Here is an 18,799-nt window from a genome sequence, read left to right on the forward strand (position 1 = left end):
CTCGTGCAAGATTGAATGTTACATTGAGGTGCTTACACTCTCTGAAAACAAGCCAAATCTCTTGAACGAAATGCTGTCAATAAACCTGAATTTATGACGACTGCATAGTCAATTTTGGAGGGTTTTTAAGCACTCATACAGGTGTACTTGGGCGCATGCATGACTGTGACGTCAGGAACATGTTTCACAGCGATATGGACGCTCGCATCGACTCACTGCACAGAAATATTGAGTTCTTGCAAAAGCAGCACGGAGATACCCTGGGAAAATTACACGACGAAATAGAGGGTTTAAAACGGGAAAATAAAGGTAAACAAATCTCAAACTTACTCGTATACTGTATACCATGTCTTAGTACAGTCTTATAATGTAAGGTTATTTATAATGTGTAGTATACTTAAACGGATGAAGATGAGATTATAGGGGTTAGATTTTTTAACGTAGGATTCAGGCTGTTATTTTGTTCAGGCATTTACAGTATACTTATTTAACTATTTGCATGTCAGTGACTTAACTTTTTATCATAAAGAGCAATTATATATATATATGCATTTATACTTGTTAATGACCGTACCTGTTAACAGGTGTGCAGGGTTGATACAGATAACCTGCTGACTGAAAGCTCATTGAATGAAGAAAACGATAGAATGCCCCATGTAACCTCTGTGGGTGGTAGTGTATCAGTTTACAGTAAAGTTTCAGGGTATTGTTTCTGGTGGCCAAAAGGAAAATTAGTTGCTTATAACAACCAGGTTAAACAAAAACAAGATTATACCTTATGCTTTTTTCAATCAAAGAAAATTTGTAAAAGTAAGCCCACTCTGAAAATATGTTCAACATTTATGAATATTAACACTGGATGACAAATCATTCCTCATTTTGTACTTCTCTCTTATAATGTTGTCCAGAGCTGCAGTTCAGGCTGATCATGGAGCCATCAAAGTCGAACCGTAAGTCTCTATCTTCACATTTTCTATATTAAAACTACATCACTTCATCCCGTGACCTCACAGGGTCCAGACGTACAATCCAGATTCATCAAACAGACAACCACAAACTTCAGGAAGACAGAGCCAACTATCTGGAGCACACCCTTGATGACAAGCTCCTTCCACAGGGTACAGACCTAAGGTGGTTATAAAGATATTAACCGCATCTGTTATTGTCACTTTCCTTAAACCCTATGGCTTATAAATAATCACTTCTTCTCAACTACTAGTATTTAAAATGTAACATTCTGCTATACCCCCAGCAATCATAATAAATGTAGAGAAACAAGATCGAATTCCTCAACTGCCCCCACGGCAGACAAGATAAAAGGTTCTTCAGAAGGTAAAGCTGGCTTCATCACTTCTCTACAGCCTTTAATGATCCAGCGTAGCCAATCGGATCCACCCCGATCGCCTACCCTTATGGAGTGTGAGGTCATCATACGACAGCTGTACAATGCTAACAGCATGCAGTCCCAAGAGGTGATGTCGTAGTTGTTTAACATTGTTGCATTATAGATTTTAAGTCAAGTGTCTTCTCAGATCCTGCGTGTGAAAGGTATCCTCAAAGACATTGTATCCAACAAGAAAATCACTGCAGAGAATTACCTTCTGACCAAGGCTATTTTTGCTGATGGTAAAAGGTAACTTCTTAATCATTGCAAAAATATCGAAAGTATTATAATTTGCTTAATTTCATATTGCAGTACTAAGGGATCTTAATGTAGTAGGCTTTAGATATTTTAACATTTCCTGCAATTCACCCAGATATCTTTCAATCCTTGATCTTTATTTTTTTGCAGAACCGAGGACTCTGATGCATTTCCCCAGCTTTCACTCCAAACACTGGCTAGAGGACTGTAAGTCACTATTTAAAAAAAACTGATATAATTTTTGACATAAATGCCAAGAATGTTTCTTTTACAGTATAAACAGATCCCCGTCTCAGGCTAGCAAAGAAGAGAAAGTGATCCTCCCTGCCCTCACCCGAAGTCTGCACAACAACATAGCAGAAAGACACAGGAGAACTCAGGCTGTCCAGAGACGTCGGTTCCAGAGGCCAATGCACTTAACAACCACGCTGGGGTTTCCCAAACATTATTAGGAAACATAGATGAAACTGAAACAGTTGTACAGAATGTCTAAATAATTTTATTGATCAAGCAATGCACAAACTGTTAAGGCTTTAGTGTACTGAACAAGATACTGATGTAAATAAAAAAAGACAAAGAAATGCAAAGTAACAAGTCATTCATATTGCCATTGTGCCAAGGAGGTGCAAAGATTATACTGGTTTCCTGGTAGAAATCTCTAAGCGGCCGAGAGGCAAGCCTGTCTCACGCTTTGGGCCCAAGTGTTCAGCAGCGCCGTCACCGAGTGCTTGTCAGGAAGCTGAAGGAGTTTGGAGGTCATGTTTTTATGGACAGTTTTCAGAAAAGGGTTCACCTCTGAGAACAGATGGAAGCATGTACGATGTTTTAAGTTAATGTTTCATACTCGATTAATTTTCATTTAAATTGGATGCTTAAAAGGGTTTGCATTGTAAAACAATTTAGGATAACAAGTAGACACTTATGTAAAAAGCAGGCTTAGGCTCACCGTACTGCTGACCATCATCTTCCCAGTGTGGACTCTGATCGGGGTAATCTGCTGGAATACTTAACTGAAGAGGAGGAACACTGGGCAGGTTTTTATCATCTAGACAGAGACCAAAGTGTGCATACATATATTAAATGGGGTCCAAATGAAAAATAGAAACATTTACGACCTCCGACTATCAGCCACCAATGTAAAGAGCACAGGTTTAACCCACCGAGTTTGCAAATAAGATGCACTGATCCATTGTTGCTGCAGTAGGACGGATCCAGATGGACCAGGAACATGGAATTGAGCCGCGCCACCTCCCCTTGAAGTATGTTAGGGATCGTCTGCCGGTCATCATCTTCAAACTTTCGTTTACGGGGGGGAATTAAAGGGCCTCTGCGATACACAATCTCATTTTATATATATATAACAGGCGATTGCTGAACATGCAATATAACACTAAACAAGATATTATTCAATTACAGATTTGAATAAGGGAAAAACGTACGTAATTGGTGGTCCATGAATGGCCGTCATAGCAGGAGCAAATGTGCGGTAAAGTGAATGGTTTAAAACAGGAGAACGAATGTTGGCCATCACGGCATCCAGCAGTGGCTGGCACAGGTACTGTTTTTTGGTACATGTCACTGGGGGAGGAGTCGGCTTGGAAAAACACACCAAACATTTGTAATCACAAATTAACTATTGAAACAAAATGAACAACATGTGTGTTTCACCCGTAACTCACCACAGCCATATCATTTTTCAGTTTCTCCAAAGCTATTTCACACTTCTCTAGGGTCTTAAGAGGACACCTAGTGGATACAAACGGAAATTAACCGAGTATGTTGCAAAAGCAGAAAATGCAAGACACAGGAGTGTTTGGTTTCCTACCGTGTGTTGGGGTCAGTCAAAATATTAAGCAAACTCTTCATTTTGCTCAGATCCTTTTTCCTATCTGTAAAAACAAATAACACACATAACTTCTACAGTCAAATAAACCAAGTAAACTAGCACAAGCAGAGAAATAAAAAATCTAGTACCTTCATTTTTGTCGATTTTGTTGATCATCCTCCGCAGAGGCTCGATATATTTTGACAGCTGCTTTAGTTTGTCCATATATAGCTGATCATCAGACTGAGAGGTGCCTGCTGGACTCATTACAGAGCTTGGGTTGCCTATAGTTCAAAAACCGATTAAAGAGGTTGAAAATGTATGATCATTACAAATTAAATAACTAAGGAAAGTCATTAACCCCTATTACTGACGTATATTAAAAAATCAAATTGTATCTTATTATTTGTTTGTTATAATGACTGATTGTAAAGGAGCTCCCCTATACATTAAAGCTGCTCTGTAATCAGAAATGTGGCCTGGCTCAGGATCTGAAGATCATATCCACATCCCGGCCCTCTTCTCTTGTTCAGTGTTATTTCTTAATTTCTAATTAATAGAGGAAAAAAATGATAAAATTCATATGGTTTGTACCTGGGGTGTTAAGTGGTCCAGGTGAAGGCACCTGAAGAGGGTAACTCTGTGGGGTTCGTGCAGCAGCTGGACTCTGGGATGGCTGGGGAGAAGGACTGGGCTGGAAACCTCCAGGGGATGGGGTTGGACCAGAGCTAGAGAGAAAAAATAAAGTTATGACGCGTCTATATGGTAACACGAAAAATATATCTAATTAAATTTCGCGAAGGCCTTCGCAGGTGTCTTTACCTGACAGAGTTAGGTTGAGAGGAGGGGGGCTGGGGTGACGGCTGAGGATGGGATGGAGGAGGCATCGACTGGGGCGTCTGCACCTGAACTGGAGAGGGTGATGACATCATTTGCTGACTCTAGGAAACAGACAACAGGCTAGATTAAAAATTTAAAATAGGATAAACACGACCAGATTAGAAGAAGAGGATCTGCAAGGGTAAAGCCAACAACAGGTGGTAACAGATCAGCTTGTTTTGACGCTACAGCACCAGTAGATGGTGCTATATCGCCAGTAAATGATCACACCATTGTAGCTTACTAGCTTAGCATTCAGTGGCTCGTGATCTATTCAAACAAGACAATAACTTACCTGTGCCACATATAATTTCTTATAAAATTCTAGATATAATTTACTCTGCCCTAGGTGCTTCTGGGTAGTTTCTAAATGTTACTCATTCTGAAACTGGTTGGTGGTGGGTTGTGGTGAGGGAGGGGCCCAAGTGTAAAACTGAGGTAGAATTATGGACGGCCTTCATGTGGGAGTGCTCTAGCGTAAGTCACAGATGTTTGCGCCCACTGGGTTGCAGTGTGGCGACCCAGCGCTCAGCCCTGCAGTAAATACCTGTGGCATTTGTTGTCCTCCCATGGCAACGGGGTTTTGAGGAATAGTAGAGTTCGGGGCGGCGCGGGGCAACCGGGTTGGAATTTGCATCCCAGGACGGAGCATCATCTTTGAGGAGGACAGAGGGGACAACAGACATGTCACAAGCAAAACAATAAATGCAGTGCATTAGCAGACATGAGAGGAAGCACATGCAACAATGCAAACAGAAACAGATGCAGCTTGTCTGCAAGCACGGATGCACAATTCACACATTCACATATAACTATGCAAAACAAGGCTATTTAAAAAACAAAATGACGTGGCGGTGCAATGAACCTCTTCTGTCTTTCTAAGAGCACTTAGTCAAGACAGAGTACGCAGGCCAATGGATTTCATGCTCCGTATTCATGTACCGGAATCATGCAAGGCAAGGAGAAATGCAATGGGTTTATCTGTGTCTCCAACAAGACACGTTTAAGTGGAGCCGAGTTTGCCACCTGGAAATTACTTTACAAATAAGATACAATGTAACAGTAAGGCCTCCTGGAAATGTTCGTGAAAATGCACAAAGAAAAATATCGGCGTAAGTTAACGATATCATGTAAGGACCAACCTAAAAAGAAATGCATTTCTTCAGGTCAGGTGAGTGAAGAATGGGTTTGTGGGTTTAAAATAGCAAGCATGCAGTCAAGCTGGAAGCTGCACACACATGCATAATGCAAATGAGATTGAAAGCTCTTAAAACTTAAACTGTCTGCCTTATTGTATTTTACAGCTCTGCAATAGCGAAGAGATTTTGCTGGTTAACACCATTCTATCTCAGGGTTTTGCATAAACTAGGGCTACACGTATGGGTCAAGGTGAATGAAAGCAACATGAAGCAAAATGTTGACCAATGAAAGGGACGGTCACCCTTGGAAGAGGGATCTGACTTTTCGTGTGATAAAATAAAGAAAGACATCTAGTGCTGACAAATAAAACAAGTTGCGCTAGGAAATCTGATCTTTAAGCAAAATAGTGTACTTTTGGCAAAGTAGCATCATCTTGGATAACTCCCTGATGATATTAACCAGTTTTATTATATAATATTTTTTATTAAATATTTTATTATAAACTTAAAAAAAATTCTTTCACATAAATAATTTTAATTTTTCTTCAAAATAACGTAATATAATATGTTGATCGTTCAAACATGGCAGACGTGTCAGTGTGTCTAAAATTATCCAATGTGGCAGGGCATCTACGTTACATATTAAGGGTTGTCACAATGTTCTAGGTTGTAGCAGGGTAACTATTTCTTAGTGAAGACATCAGTAGTTCGAAACAAGCAGTGTACACCATGGCACGCAACGAAACCTCATTCATACAACTAAAACGCATAATCCTTTGGTTGTTATTATGTCATTGTGCATTACTACCTTCCACCAACAAGCAAGGAATAAGAAGTTCTGACATTCACAAGACACTCAAATGAACAAGTGTTGTTTGGGAAGCATGCATTTATTTCACGCCAAGTTGCTCATCTCCATCCTCACCACAGTTTGCGCTGTGCTTACCTGATTGGGAACCGTTGTGAGCTGGGCTGCCTGCTGGAGCTGCTGTTGCTGCTGCTGCTGTTGTTGTTGTTGCTGCTGCTGCTGCTGCTGTTGCTGCTGCTGTTGCTGCTGCTGCTGCTGATGTTGCTGCTGCTGATGTTGCTGAAGTTGCTGTTGTTGCAAAACTCTTACCTGATCAGATTCGCACACACAAATAACAAAATCAGACAACTCAATTCTTGTTAACATCCATCTCAGGTTAGCAACTGAGACTGAATCAGACGTCTGCTCACCTGTCAATCAATCTCTGTGCTATAACGAGCTTTATACATTGCCAAGTAAATCGCAAACGTCTTAAAAGAACATCTTGGCTTTGCCAGAAATTAACAGGCATTTTTAAACTTTCAGAAACATATGCCACCTTGTTTTTTTCCCACTTACCACTTCATCAACATCTCTTAATACACTGAACCAAATCATGTGTGCTGTTCCCATAGCTGATCTGATCTTTACCTGGATTGGTTGCTTGAGCTGATGCTGCTGTTGTTGTTGGCTCAGCGAGTTGATTTGTTGATGCTGCCCTGGGGTCATTTGTGCCAAAGACTGTGGTACCAAAACCTGCTGCTGCGAGTGAGGGGGCATCTGGCCTGCCACGCCTTGAGCTTGGGCTTGACCTTGAGCCTGGGCTTGGATTTGAGCCTGAACCTGGGCTTGATGCTGCTGTTGTTGTTGCAATTGCTGTTGTTGTTGCTGTTGTTGTAGTTGCTGTTGTTGTAGCAATTGTTGTTGTTGCTGCAGTTGTGCTAACTGCTGTTGTTGCTGCTGGATTCTGGTTTGGTGCAACTATAAAGAAAGCCAAACAATAAGAACTTAATGATGACCCGACTCTGTACGGTCTTGAATTTGTCAATTAGAGCCGCTTATCTCAAGCTAGCTTCATTGATTTGAATGTCTGTGTTTGTTGTCATGTCTTGGATCACTATAAATAAACCAAAAATGTTGTACAAGCCGGAGCATTTATTTGGTAATCTTTTCATTACCAGTACCTGGTTCTGTTGCTGCTGCTGCTGTTGTTGCTGCTGCTGTTGTTGTTGTTGCTGCTGTTGTTGTTGTTGTTGCTGCTGCTGCTGCTGGTTAGAATGCTGCAGTTGTTGATTCTGATGGTGCTGCTGTTGGAGTTGCTGGAGTTGTTTCATCTGTTGGAACTGCTGCATGGTTGTTTGCTGCGGAGGCTGCTGCATGGCTGCCTGTTGTTGCGTCTGAAACTGCTGAAACTGAATGGTCTGCTGCATCATCTGCATCTGTCCGGCAGAACCTGCTGGAGTAAGTATTGAATCAGATGTCATTTCTTGGCAATTTAACTCTGTGGCTCAATTGTTAGATTGTTTATCTTACCAGCTTGCTGGCCACCTGCAACTCCCTGCATGCTGTGTTGACCCATCTGCATTTGCAACATTGGCCCCATACCACTCATAGGTGCGCCAGGTGGTCGTGGTCCAATGACACCACCTCCACCCACTCCGGTCAAATTCTGCAGGGCATTCATGGGATCTGACAATAAAACAATAGGACCCATTAAAAATGAGCAGAAAATGTATTTTGACACATACTGTGAGGGAAATAATTATTTGATCCCCTGCTGATATTGTAAGTTTGCCTGCATACAAAGAAATGAAGGGTCTATCATTTTTATGGTAGGTTTCTTTTAACTAATAGAGACAAAATATATATATTTTTTAAAAATGTTATATAAAGGTTATAAATTGATTTGCATTTCAGTCAGTAAAATAAGTATTTGATCCCCGAGAAAAAATAACTTTTCACTTGGTGGAGAACCTCTTGTTGGCAAGCACAGAGGAAAGACATTTCTGATAGTTGGTCACCAGGTTTGCACATTTTAGTCCACTACTCTGTAAATCTTTAATGTTTCTTGGCTATCGCTCAGCAAATTGGAGTTAAAGCCTGCTTCACAGATTTTCTATAGGACTAGGGTCTAGAGACTGGCTAGGACATTTAATGTGCTTCTCCTTGAGCCACTCTTTGGTGGTCTTGGCAATATGTTTTGTGTCTTTGTCATGTTAAAGTCACATCCACGACCCATCTTCAGTGATCTAGTTAAGGGTAGGACATGAGCCCCTCAATGCGGTGAAGTCATCCTGTACCCGTTGCAGAGAAAAAGCCCTAAAGCATAATGTTTCTAACACTGTTCTTCTCTGTAGGGATGGTGTTCTTGGGGTCATAGTCAGAATTTCTCTCCCTACAAACACAGGAGTCAATTTTCACAGCAGTGCCAGCACTTTCGCCAAAACCTTCTCTGAATTATTTTGATGTTCATTGTCAAACTTTTAACGAGACAGTAGTTGATGGTTATTTTGTATTTCTTCTATTTCCAAATAATCGCACCAACAGTTGTCTCCTTATTACCAAGCTTCTGTCTGAAGCCTATTCAAGGTTTGTGCAGGTCTGAAATCTTCTCCCTGACATCCTTTAAAACCTATTTGGTCTGGATAATAGTGGTAGAGAGGTTGAATGGAAGATAAGATTCTGTTGGCGGCATCTTTTATATATATAAAAAGCTGACTTAGGAGTACTTTCTTAAAGTGACAAAACTAATCTGCGTTCCATATAGGCACATAACCAATCTGTGGAGCCAGAATTCTTGCTAGTTGGTAGGGGATCAAATACTTATTTCACTGACTGAAATGCAAATCATTTTATAACTTTTATATTACATTCTATTACATTCATGATTTTTCATATTCTGTCTCTATCAGTTCAAATAAACCTACCATAAAAATTATAGACACTTAATTTCTTTGAAAACAGGCAAACTTACAAAATCAGTAGGGGATCAAATTATATTTTCCCTCACTGTATATGCAATGACTATATTTAAGGGTTATTTTAATCCACTCTTACCGGGTCCCCCTTGTGTCTTTTTATCTGTGATAGAAAACATATGTTCAATACAAAGTTCTCACCCAAGAATGACAGCACATAAAAATGTTACATCAAAAACACAATGAACAACTTACGAATGTCTCTGAAATGAATGATCAACCTCGCAACCAGAGACAAATACTCCTCCTGTTCAAAAGCAGTCATTTACATATAGTCAACTTAGATATATCTGTTTGTCAGTCAGTGCTTTTAATGATCACACTTAAACTAAAAATCAGTACTTACTCTGGTCTTTGCCTTAATATAGACATGGTTTTCCATGTCAGTACAGGACTTAGTATGAGCAGTTCCTGCTTTCCTCATGGCGTCCTCTCTACAAAACAAGACAGAAGTTCAGGTTAGATGATACAGTTTTACAGAGAAAGCTCACTTGTCTGACATAAATAGTTTATGATGTAATTTTGTGTTCTGAAGGTAACGGCAGTGAAATACAGAAAATCTTTGCCAAACAAACTGTAACCACAGTCAATATTTAAACTTTCATGTAAAATCGCTTATAAAAGCGTCTGCTACATGACTAAAAGTAAAATTTAACGTTATTATCTGAAGTGATTTGACTGTACCACCCACATCTGCAGGGATGCTGAATTTGTAAGAAAAAAATAACATGCTTTTAGATATGGAATATATATCTTAAGCTAAAATCCACAGCTCAAAAGGACTTTAATATTAAATAGTAAGTAATAATAATATCAACATTAAGTTTTTTTGAGACTGTCAATCAAACCATCGGGTATAGACTAAATATATTAAAAGTACTATCAAGAGGAACTTATAATGATTAAAAAGTTCCCTAATGTCACGTGTCAAACTAAAATTTTGTTCTATTTTTTTTACAGTATTTGTATAGTTTCTCCAGTCCTATGCATATCTGGGCGCATATTTAATGACGCTAACGTAACTGTATCTTAGCTAGCAACATAGCTAAATAAGTAACGTTAACTGAAGTAGAAATTACTTCATTAACAGACATAATAATCGCTTTTACTAGATATCACGTGGCTAACTTTCACTAAAATCATATCAAAGTTCGCAGTGTTTCACAGACTTACTTATGTGGGTAAAACATGGCTGAGCATCAGCTAGTTAGCAGCTACCAAGCTAACAGCACTATTTCCGTTCGCTGAACCACAATCCTCGCACATAATATTTCATATAAAATACTTACATTTGAGCCACCACTTTCTGTCGAAAGGCCGTGCTCCTCCAGTCGCTATCAGAGCCTGGAACCTCCATTGTTGATGTTTTTAAATAACGTTGTACAAGGCTTTCAGTTTCAGGTAGTGATGTACGCGTCCGAAACACTGATTCGTGGAACTTCGAATCCTTTGCGAATCGTTTGTTTTGAATCAGTGCTTCGGAGCGCGAATCAAACGAGTGAAGTCATGGGCCAAGTGACATGATTTTAAAACATACACGTGCATGATTTTATTTAGATGTTATGTAAAATAGGCCAAAATTCAATGTATTGACATAATTGAAGTTTATTCGAGTAACGTTACACTTGATTGCTTTAGTAAAGGGATTCAGTGGGTTGTCTAGTCTTTCATGTGACATGAGCAAGGGATGGACCAGAGGCCTTATACAGTGCATAGACCAGAAGAACAACGGTATTAAGACACATGGTGAAAGTTTTTCTCTATGTACACTGATGAAACTTACCTGAAATCAATGCTATCTTGGATTGTCAGAAACTGTCAATTATTCAATTGAAGATTATTATTAAATTTCAGTATATTATTATTTTAAATATTGTTATCAGGACTGCAAGTCCAGAGTGTTTGTGTTTTACGTAGAAATTGTGAAGTCAACGTGTCTTGGCTTACATCTGCACTGTAAACCCCAATGTTGTCATTAATAAAGACATTAAGTTATCATACCTTAAAATTATTTAAAATACCACGTTTTGGCATCAAAACTTAAACAAGTGTTTTAATCAAATTATTTGGAAGCAAAAACCTTTCGAATTAGGATTATAAGTGTATTGTATTACCAATTAAAAAAGATAATTTACATTTGTTACAGGTAAAACACATGGATCCACTTTACATACATACTACATCGTTTTACATAAATACTAAATTTAATAAATACACCAATGTATGGCCTTAAATGTTTTTTGGTTGATACAACACAAGCCACCTTTATGGCTTTATAAACTTTGGACCACAGCACAAAAACTGTACATGCTTATTTAATGGTGCTTTTTCTGTAAATAATAAATTATTCTTTCAATTAATGTTACATGTTTACAATGGCCTAGACAACTATTAAACGTACTAGACTGCTGGCCGCCGTTAATCATGGGATCTAAAAATTAAACAATGTGACCCATTAAAAATAGCGGAAAGGTATTTTGATGCTTAAATGTTTAATGATTACTTAAATCTACTAATCTGATGTTTCTCACAAGCCATCACATGATCTCAACTGTAGATTGATTGACAGGTGAGGTCTCCCTGCAGACCTGATTGGTTAAACTGAACCATGTTGGCTGTGTTAAAGAATAATGTATTTATGACTGCTCTACAAATTCTTTTCGAACGTTTTGAAATAACTTGAGTAATCAAAAGCAAAGAAAAGGCGAGCTGCCAAGGCCATTTTTCTTCAGTCTAACCTGTTCAAAAGAAGCCCAATTGGGCTGGGACCCGTCCCATTTTGATTGGTTTGTTTTTTGTCGGGTCTGCAGGGGAGTGCTACAAAAGCCTGGCCATTGGACAGTCATTATAGTCCTACCTCTTTTTTTTGTTGCTGACGTCATGTGGTTAAGAGTTCTTGATGAAAAGAGCTTTACGTTTTTCATTAAAGGGGTCATATGGTGCTAATACCTGTTTTTCTGTGTCTTTGGTGTGTTATGAGTTGCCTATGCATGTATTAGACACGAAAATTAAAAAAATTAAAGTGTCATTTACACATTGCATTACATCTAAAACAAGTGAAACTATTAGTTTTTTATCATATGACCCCTTTAAAGATTAAAGGTGCAAATGAATTTAAGAAATAATAATGGTGTGCACGGATAAATCATTTATAATAATCACTGCAACACTTATTGATTGATTACTTGGTGACGTTTCAACTGTAAGGGAGTGATGGACACATACAGTACAAATCGTGAAGTTTCGAATCAGTTAAGAATCATCTGGTTTAAATCAGTGCTTCAGACAGCGAATCAGTCAAGTCAATAGCCAAGTAAAGATTTTTTTAAACCATTCTTCATTACATCACATTGTTTCAAAAAAACTGTGATTTTATTTAGATGCTATGTGAAATAAACCAGCTTTTAATGTGGTTGTAAGTGTAACTGATCTCTCAAATCATCATTTAGGCTTATTAAAGGTTTATAAACGGATTCAGTGGATATCAGATGATTGGCTCTTATTTATCCTGATTCGGGAGTAACAATATGTTCATGAATCCAGGGAGTTATTTTATAATTCCAGTACTGTTATTATTGTATGTATAAGCTAGAAATAGGCTTCGCTGGGGTAGGGTTTTGACCATATTACATTCTCACCTTGCAGGAGTGATTCAACGTTTACATTTTGATGACGTCATCCAATTTGTTGCACTATTGATCCAAGAAAGATGGAACTGGAAGACATGAACCTGAATCTATTAACATTCAAGACTTAAGACTTACATATTTCAGTAAACCCTCCATATTTAAGGTTCTGGATGATATTTAAATGATTAGCTTGTCTCCTATATATCTTGTCTTCCTTATTATATGTGTTAACATATTCGTGCATATTGGGTTTGGCACCTAAAGAAATGCAATAGGCCACATAACAAGGTTTCCATATGTGAAAAAGTTTGGCACACAAAACTCACATATGAAGATGCACCAGCGCACGGTTAAAAACCTTCAAACTTTCACATTACTATAGTAAAGCTTACAATGTCTCCGAAATAATGTTCTGCCTTCTGTGATCCGTTATTACGCTTCAGAAGATTTGAAATGCCGCGCCTTTGCACGCCACGGTTCCTCCTTTTAACAGTAAGAGCCGCTCGAGGCGTTCGTGACGGGTGATCAGACAGAGCGGGAGCGCGCGCAGATCCGCCCTCCAGACGCCATTTCTCGGACCGTGTGGGGAGCTGAAGTAGCTTTCCAACACTGAGAAAGACAGAAGAAAATACAAGAAAAACGTACATTTCTCGGTCGACGTGTCCCGCGGGGAAGTCGCTCGCAATCGAAGAGAGCTACGCCCAAGGAAGGAAACTTTCTGTTGTGAGATTTTTCGCAATTCACTTCAGTTCGTTTTGTGTGAAGACGTGTTGCGGGGCGCCATCTTTGTTACAGCCTTCGAAGTCTGTTGGGAGTCTAAATAAGAGACAAAACTCCGGTTGTTGGTCTAGTGCGCGAACAAGGACTAGTTGGTGGACGTGTCTGTCATATGTCGCCTAGAATCGTCATGCAGAGCGATTTATTAACAAAATATTGCGATGTTTTCATCATCTTGAGAGGACGGTGACTGGAGACGGCTAGCTGGCTAACCCGTTATATTGTTTCCGAAGCTGCAGCTCCATTCACGGAAGAGAGAAAGGGAAGGGGAACTTTAACTGAAAAACGTGCTTTCTGTGTTCGCTGCTAACTTTTTGGTCGTTTTAACCGGTTCTCAACCTCCCGCGATTCTTGTGTTGGTGGAAAATTGAGCGATGCATCAAAGTTGTTTGACGCCAGTCGCAGCCTGTCTGGGGAAACGTCAGGTTGCGGTTCAGTAAGACTCGATTTGGCTCGCCTTGGATTTGACAGAATACCGAAAGCATTTGCCAGCTTGTGTAAAAATATATATTCGCAGTTTAAATACCTCAATAATTTCATTTTAAGCGTATTTTGTCAGAGCTACGAGTTTATTTATTTCTTAGCAAGTATGTCGTCTGCAAGGTTCGACTCGTCGGATCGAGCCAGCTGGTATTTCGGGCAGGTCTCGAGACAGGAGGCGCAGAATAGGTTACATTGTCAGAGACACGGGATGTTTTTGGTTCGAGATTCGTCCACCTGCCCTGGTGATTATGTACTGTCGGTGTCCGAAAACTCCAAAGTTTCGCACTATATCATCAACTCTTTGCCAAACAAGAGATTCAAGATAGGCGACCAAGAGTTTGATAATCTACCTTCCCTTTTGGAGTTTTATAAAATACATTATCTGGATACGACTACATTGATAGAGCCTGCGCCGAGGTAAGTAATGTGTATAGTTTTTGACGTTGTCACATTAATCCGTTACCTCTTCTCATTTTTGTACACTTCCCTTCCCTGAATAGCTGGTCTTTGACTAAATCACATATATTTTTATGACTCCGAGATACTGAGATACAAACCTAAATTCCATTCAATTTCTTTATAGACTTCCTGTATCTTTTAAGAGATATGCAATACACAGAACTTCAGTGCATTTCCATGAAATATATCAGGAAGTTAACTGTTCATATGAAAGTGCATGTTCAGGGGTGGATTCAGTGTTACAGAAAAGTTGATTTAAGCATCTTATTTTTATCTTCAATATTCTCATCATATTCCTGTTTAAACTTTGCACAACAGGCACCCCAGTACCTCTCTGAACAGTGGCCCTATTCAGACAGCTGGTGGACACGGAGATGAGAACCAGGAGTATGTGCGGACTCTTTATGACTTCACTGGTAGCGATGCTGAAGACCTTCCTTTCAAGAAGGGTGAAATTCTGATTATTCTGGACAAACCCGAGGAGCAGTGGTGGAGTGCCAAGAACAAAGAAGGAAGAGCAGGGATGATTCCTGTTCCGTATGTAGAAAAGCTGGTGAGACCTTCTCACCCTGGTCAGCCTGGCCACGGTTCACGCAATTCGAATAGCTATGGTATCCCTGAACCAGCACACGCCTATGCCCAGCCTCAGACTCCATCGCCCCTGCCCCCTGTCACGCCCGGTGCTGTCATCAATCCTTTGCCTTCCATGCAGAATGGACCAGTAATGGCTAAGGCCATCCAGAAACGGGTGCCATGTGCATATGACAAAACTGCTTTGGCACTAGAGGTGAGTTGTTTATTTTGATGTTTAACAACTGTGGCAGAAATGCTTCTCAAAATATATTTTAACAACTGTTCACTCACTGTGTTGTAATAGTAAAATTAGTGCTTTTTTCTGAAATGTTAAATTTACTTTCTGGAGTCATAAAATTTGTTAAATTGCTATTTAGGGAGGTGGTGGATTCCCAGGAAGTAACTGTCTGATATTCACATTTTTAATATAGACACTTTACTTTCAGCTGCCTCAGATTCCAATTTATCAGAAATGTATGTGGCATTAGATGAGCAAATGAGAGAGGGATGAAGGTTAATTTGCGAGTTCTACTGATTTTTATTTACCAGGGATGATAAGGGTAGCTTTTAACAATCTACAAGATGTATTTTATTTATTGTATTTTACTTGTTAAGACATTGTTTTATTCATCTTTTGGTTGGTTTATAGGAAATAGTTTCATGGTTAATTTTTATATCATGGAGTGCAATATTTAAGTATTTTACCCTTCGTTACGTTTTTGTTCATTACATATGGTCAGATGGTGCTGATAGTGGGAAATGCGCAATGACCAATATTTTCTCCTGATGACTCGTCAGTTCATGTCCTTACTGCTCAGTTCTGCGTTCCTAAGGGACTTTCCTTGAAGCAAACCTAACTCTTTTTCATTTGTGAAAAAAAATGTCAAATCCATTACTTTACATAAGCCATGCCTCTTTATTGAATCTGTTTCACAATCCTCACAAAAAATGGGGTAATGTTCTTAAGTTAACTAATAGGAATATGTATTGAAGTAAATGAATTACAACAATAAAAACTCTTCTTTTCACTCATGGTTCTTTTCAAGTTTTTGGGTTAGGAAGGGCACGGTTTTGCACAGGCCAAAGGTGTGTAATTCTGAATGGGTTTGTTCAGCATTTAGAATTGAATTCCATGTGTAAAATAATCAGACCTGGCAAGTTCCAACATTCCTCCATCTGTGTCTACATGCAAGGCCTTGTCCATTTGTAAAAAACATTACATAACCTATTTATTAGTCATCCAGTTAATGTGCCTGTAGATTCGGCTAGGACAAAGAAAAAACTAGAGCAACTCATGGATTGGATCAAATTTGTATTTAGGTTTTCGGATAGTTTGTTGGATTTTGAATCAAGAATAATGACACATAATTGTATGGCCACAAGCGAAATGGTCTTATTTAGCACAGCTGTTTTGAGAAGATGTATGTAAAACATTTAGTGAAAATTAATGCTCAAATTAAAATATAATGAGGAGTAGGGTTAAAATGTTCTTAAGTTTAATAAGTATGCCACAATTGATATAACCAAAAAAATCAGTGGATGTAAAGTACATCATCTTAAGAGTTTTAATCTTTGAAATGTTTCTCATTTTATTTGGACTGATTTTTGTTCAGCAGGACCAATGTGAATATCACCATTTTTCCATGCTTGTTTTTTTCCACTTGTGACTTATATAAGTTGAGCACCCAAAATGTTTTTTAGGAAACCAGCAGAATGTTGGGATACTAAATAAGAGTAGCTCCAAGTAAGATGCATGATTTGTTTTTTAACTGTATCTTATTCCTCTTTTTTGTCATAGGTGGGGGACATTGTGAAAGTAACTAGGATGAACATCAGTGGCCAGTGGGAAGGAGAGGTTAACGGCCGGAGAGGTTTATTTCCTTTCACCCATGTGAAAATATTGGACCCCCAAAACCCTGATGAGAGTGAATGACCTGGGTTTTGCTGTGTCAACACCATGCCGACTTGCTGGCAGTCCCATCATGTCCCCATCGGTATTGCGCTTGCCTGCCTTGGGACTCAGCCAGGGTGCATTTCTCAAGCAAACCATTTGCGCGGCTTCTGACTGTTTACAGCTCTGAAATCAGTGGGTTCTTAATCCCTCTCACCTGGTTGCAGGCGAATCAGTATTTTATTGTATCTGCCCTTAATGTACTCTTTTTCAATGCCATCAGTACACGAGCTGAGGTCAGATGAGCCCCCAACAGTTTTCCGCCTTTTGCTTTGACTTTTGTGTTAAAGGGAATTGAAATTCTTTCAAGGGTGTGGAACTGCAGATTTCTACTCCTGGTTCGATTGCCAACTGCTTACCTTTTAAAAGACATTTTCCCCATATATTTTGCCTTCTTGTTGCATATGAACAAACTCCTAGTGATACTGATTTGACACTTGGTAACAGCCCTGGATAGGCCACATCTGAATAAGGGTCGAGTATTTCAGGGCCATGTCCTTAGAGTAGAAACAATTGCTCCACTTCTGAATTACTTTCAGAAGAGATTCATCAGTTTTTCCTCAAAGAGTAGAACATTTTGGTCTAGTCTACTGTAGCCTTTTTGTTTGTGCCATAACTTGAAATCTGTAAATTGCAGTACTATTGTAACTATATGGTTGTGACTAGACCACGGGGGATTTAACTTTCGAATGGTGAAGGGCTTGTCTGTAGAGCATTTTGTATCCAGATGTAATGTCTTAATGATGCGAGAGAAGGTTTGGAGAGAGTATGAGGGGAAATAAATCCACCTCTCTGCCATTGGCCAAGCTGGAAGTTTCACCTGTGCAATCATGAGCTCTTCTCTTGAGGACTGGATTTCATTTCCGACCCTCTCCTCATCCTGGTTTCATACTCATGGCAGTAAAGTCTGGTTCTCTCTCTTTCTTGACTGTTACAGCACATTACAAAGTCTCTGCTATACAGATATTCAACTAAATAGTTTCTGCATAATTCAGTAAAGAACTACCAGCTTTAAGGTTTCCATCTGTTTCTTTTCTTCTTTTTGCCAGCTGATGAATAATGCATTTACTGTGTGTTGGAATAAAATGGTGTGAAAAGTTTGAATGGGTTGACTTTTTAGATAAACAAGGGATAAAAAGCCTGCTGGTGGCCTCTGTGCATGACCTCCTTGCCAAGAGGACGATCCTCTTAGGTTAAATGCTGCTTTATGTCATGTCTTTTCTTGTCAGATTTTTTCCTCTTTGAAATTAATGCCTCTGTTTGATATCCTTCTTCAGCATCAAGATTAAAATTATATTAAGCAATAGACCAACTCTTATATTTTAGATTCGCTTGAATAATTTAAGGTTTCAAATGTGTAAGAGTTTTTGTAAGGCTTTAACAGTATTACTGTGTTATTGTTTCACATTACAAAATATTAATGTGCTCTCTTTGGTTAAATATGAAAATTTGTGCCTTTTATTTTTCTTACATCATTTACATGTGTTAATATTTCCCATGGTTAACACCTGTGCTGGTATTACCCATCATGTACAGAACGAGTAAATAAAATTATGTCTACTTCTCTGTTCTAGTATGGTCAACCTCATGTGTGTGCAGATTGTAAACATTGATTTGAATCTGTAATTATGGAGGCTTCTGGTTCTTAAAGGGGTTAACTCCAAACCCCTATTTCTA

The 18,799-nt window shown here is 39.0% G+C and overlaps 3 protein-coding genes across 6 annotated transcripts; 2 read left to right on the forward strand and 1 right to left on the reverse strand.

Moving 5' to 3' along the window:
* The first annotated feature begins 31 nt into the window (after positions 1–31).
* Positions 32–2,125, forward strand: si:ch211-222n4.2 (uncharacterized protein LOC101885505 homolog). Of its 2 annotated transcripts, XM_056730887.1 has the most exons (7): positions 32–309; positions 909–950; positions 1,014–1,131; positions 1,253–1,472; positions 1,533–1,633; positions 1,793–1,849; positions 1,917–2,125. In XM_056730887.1, the coding sequence occupies exons 1-7, from the start codon at positions 156–158 to the stop codon at positions 2,092–2,094; spliced, it is 870 nt and encodes a 289-aa protein (XP_056586865.1). In that variant the 5' UTR covers positions 32–155; the 3' UTR covers positions 2,095–2,125. The 2 variants fall into 2 exon arrangements, with proteins under 2 accessions (XP_056586865.1, XP_056586866.1); XM_056730888.1 differs by lacking the exon at positions 909–950.
* On the reverse strand, positions 2,119–10,687 carry med15 (mediator complex subunit 15). 3 transcript variants are annotated; one of them, XM_056730885.1, is made up of 18 exons: positions 10,540–10,687; positions 9,597–9,684; positions 9,446–9,497; positions 9,330–9,353; positions 7,806–7,961; positions 7,457–7,725; positions 6,924–7,253; positions 6,432–6,602; positions 4,894–5,001; positions 4,290–4,408; positions 4,062–4,195; positions 3,617–3,751; positions 3,468–3,531; positions 3,322–3,388; positions 3,082–3,236; positions 2,803–2,969; positions 2,589–2,687; positions 2,119–2,437 (listed from the first exon to the last, which is right to left on the reverse strand). In XM_056730885.1, the coding sequence occupies exons 1-18, from the start codon at positions 10,605–10,607 to the stop codon at positions 2,301–2,303; spliced, it is 2,343 nt and encodes a 780-aa protein (XP_056586863.1). In that variant the 5' UTR covers positions 10,608–10,687; the 3' UTR covers positions 2,119–2,300. The 3 variants fall into 3 exon arrangements, with proteins under 3 accessions (XP_056586863.1, XP_056586861.1, XP_056586864.1); XM_056730883.1 differs by having other exon boundaries at positions 7,457–7,728; XM_056730886.1 differs by lacking the exon at positions 4,894–5,001 and having other exon boundaries at positions 7,457–7,728.
* A 2,685-nt stretch (positions 10,688–13,372) lies between these two features.
* On the forward strand, positions 13,373–18,688 carry crkl (v-crk avian sarcoma virus CT10 oncogene homolog-like). The gene is made up of 3 exons (XM_056731836.1): positions 13,373–14,556; positions 14,917–15,385; positions 16,970–18,688. Exons 1-3 carry the CDS (start codon positions 14,246–14,248, stop codon positions 17,102–17,104), a joined length of 915 nt encoding a protein of 304 aa, XP_056587814.1. The 5' UTR covers positions 13,373–14,245; the 3' UTR covers positions 17,105–18,688.
* The last annotated feature ends 111 nt before the right edge of the window (positions 18,689–18,799 follow it).

This window comes from Triplophysa dalaica, chromosome 19, assembly GCF_015846415.1.
Source record: "Triplophysa dalaica isolate WHDGS20190420 chromosome 19, ASM1584641v1, whole genome shotgun sequence".
Lineage (NCBI taxonomy): Eukaryota > Metazoa > Chordata > Actinopteri > Cypriniformes > Nemacheilidae > Triplophysa > Triplophysa dalaica.

Excerpts from the sequence above, each read along its gene's own strand:
- crkl (XM_056731836.1), top strand. The coding sequence starts at position 14,246 with ATGTCGTCTGCAAGGTTCGACTCGTCGGATCGAGCCAGCTGGTATTTC. Across the intron at positions 14,557-14,916 it reads TTGATAGAGCCTGCGCCGAG|GCACCCCAGTACCTCTCTGA; the intron begins GTAAGTAATGTG and ends TTTGCACAACAG. Across the intron at positions 15,386-16,969 it reads AAACTGCTTTGGCACTAGAG|GTGGGGGACATTGTGAAAGT; the intron begins GTGAGTTGTTTA and ends TTTTTGTCATAG.
- med15 (XM_056730883.1), bottom strand. The coding sequence starts at position 10,607 with ATGGAGGTTCCAGGCTCTGATAGCGACTGGAGGAGCACGGCCTTTCGA. Across the intron at positions 5,002-6,431 it reads TCACAACGGTTCCCAATCAG|ATGATGCTCCGTCCTGGGAT; the intron begins GTAAGCACAGCG and ends TCCTCCTCAAAG. Across the intron at positions 3,752-4,061 it reads TGGACCACTTAACACCCCAG|GCAACCCAAGCTCTGTAATG; the intron begins GTACAAACCATA and ends TTTGAACTATAG.
- si:ch211-222n4.2 (XM_056730887.1), top strand. The coding sequence starts at position 156 with ATGCATGACTGTGACGTCAGGAACATGTTTCACAGCGATATGGACGCT. Across the intron at positions 1,132-1,252 it reads CCACAGGGTACAGACCTAAG|CAATCATAATAAATGTAGAG; the intron begins GTGGTTATAAAG and ends CTATACCCCCAG. Across the intron at positions 1,473-1,532 it reads ACAGCATGCAGTCCCAAGAG|ATCCTGCGTGTGAAAGGTAT; the intron begins GTGATGTCGTAG and ends GTGTCTTCTCAG.